Genomic DNA, 1,848 nt, shown 5'->3' on the forward strand with positions numbered 1-1,848 from the left:
GATGAAGGAATTGATCATAGGAGGGAGCTCGGGATGGTCTATGCTTATTTTTTTGTTTGTCTGCACGGCAGCCTGGTTCCTCTAAAAAGGGCCTCCTCATCCTTATGACCCTATACACCCTATACATATTATTTTCCAGCTGCTGATGCACTAACTGCTGCTTCCACCTAAAATAGTAGTGGCTGTCATGTACAGTACACATGAGTGACAAATTAGAGGAAGATCGGTGTAAAGTGTGCTAGTTGGAACACCATAAACATTTTTAACAGCTGTGGTTGATGGGTTTGAAGACCATTTATCCAAAATATATTCACTCATTTGGTGCTTTGATGATGTTGGAGGAGAGGCTGTCTAAAACATTGCTCGAAAATACCTCATAGTGTTCAGTTTGGTTGACATGTGGTGACTATGATGGCTACGACACATATAGACAGACTGTTAAACCAGCCAAGGCAATGTATTGGCCTAAAATTGTATTTTATGTCAGCTGACAGTAAAAGGAAGTTACTGTACAACATAGTCAAAATGACATAGTTTGTCCACCAGAGCCATGTAAGAAAAACTACAATAGGCCTATATTTGTTGGGTTTTCCAACTCATTTAGCCAAGGTTTCACTTTGTCACCCATATACAGTATGCGTCCGTTTGATTTTTTTTCTATTCCATTTTCAGCTTATGTGTTGCTGTTGGCAGATATCCTCCATTTCGTTTCAGTGAGCTTCCTGTTCCGCCCTCCCTCCTCCACTAACGTCAACCAACCGACAACCATGAGATCGACCGTCGTAAGGCTACAGACACTGCCAGCCATGTCCTGCCTCTTAAACAAAACAAAAAATTACTGTTTTTAGCATTTTAACGCACACACAAAGAGCAGACTTGATGCTCTTTTTTTTCTAGAGATATAAGCGTCATTTTTTAAATAATAAGGATAAACAATGTCTTCCCGCACGCAGGAGAGGAGGTCTGGCGTTCAGCTGGTGAGCGCGGCGCTGCTGCTGCTCTCGCTCTCCGGTAAGACACAAACACAGGCGAACCGATCGATGATCTGATACATTGATACGCTGATTGACAGTTCCATTTGTAGGCCTTGTTGCTCATATCTGACTGTGTGTGCAGAGAGAGAAAGAGAGAGGGAGATAGATTACTGGATGGAATGTGTAACTGTGATATAATGTCGGTTAATTGCCATCCCATTATTTACCCAGTTTGATAAAAACCATAAATGAAAACCACATTGTTGTGGCTATTCTCGACGGTTTTTAGCTAAACTGATGAAAAGGAGACGGAGGGGGAACACAAGTCAAGAATCTATAATGACTTGTGTTCCCCCTCCGTCTCCTTTTAGCCTCTGATGACAGTTAATTGAGTGTCCTGGTGCATCACAGCTAAAAAGGATTATGATGCACTATCCCACTAATAAATATTGTCTCAGTCTGCACATAGTATCATAGTGTATACAGTAAGTAGGTCTCTGTGACTTAGTGTTGTGGGGGATGGACAGATTTAGGCCTATCATAAGGTGCTAACAATGTGCTTTTATTTTTAGGCCTTGTATTCAGCAGCAGATAAATACAATTGGTTATGGAGTCATCTAAATAATAGGTATATGGACTTATGTGAACACATTGGAGAGCAGATGTGAACGGTATCTGACCCAAACCAGGTCATTGTAATTTACAGATAAAAAGATGTCTACCACATCAAAACACACACTCCTGATCACACCCACAGCATCGTTACTCCAAGTGAGGAGGATTAGATAGGCTTAAACGTAAAGGCAGTGCAGATGTATATCCAGAAGCAATCTTCATCATCCTGTCTTATACAATCCAATGTTGTGGTGAGGTA

At 41.2% G+C, this 1,848-nt stretch overlaps 1 protein-coding gene across 2 annotated transcripts in view; it reads left to right on the forward strand.

Moving 5' to 3' along the window:
* The first annotated feature begins 733 nt into the window (after positions 1–733).
* scn2b (sodium channel, voltage-gated, type II, beta) overlaps positions 734–1,848 on the forward strand; it is a 17,050-nt gene continuing 15,935 nt past the window's right edge. The window contains exon 1 of one of the 2 annotated variants that reach the window (XM_032509814.1): positions 734–1,011. In XM_032509814.1, the coding sequence (XP_032365705.1) occupies positions 936–1,011 (76 nt within the window). In that variant the 5' untranslated portion in view covers positions 734–935. The remainder of the gene's footprint in view (positions 1,012–1,848) is intronic. The other variant, XR_004330517.1, reaches the window with a different exon arrangement.

The sequence above is a fragment of the Etheostoma spectabile genome, chromosome 3, assembly GCF_008692095.1.
Source record: "Etheostoma spectabile isolate EspeVRDwgs_2016 chromosome 3, UIUC_Espe_1.0, whole genome shotgun sequence".
In the NCBI taxonomy this organism is placed as follows: domain Eukaryota; kingdom Metazoa; phylum Chordata; class Actinopteri; order Perciformes; family Percidae; genus Etheostoma; species Etheostoma spectabile.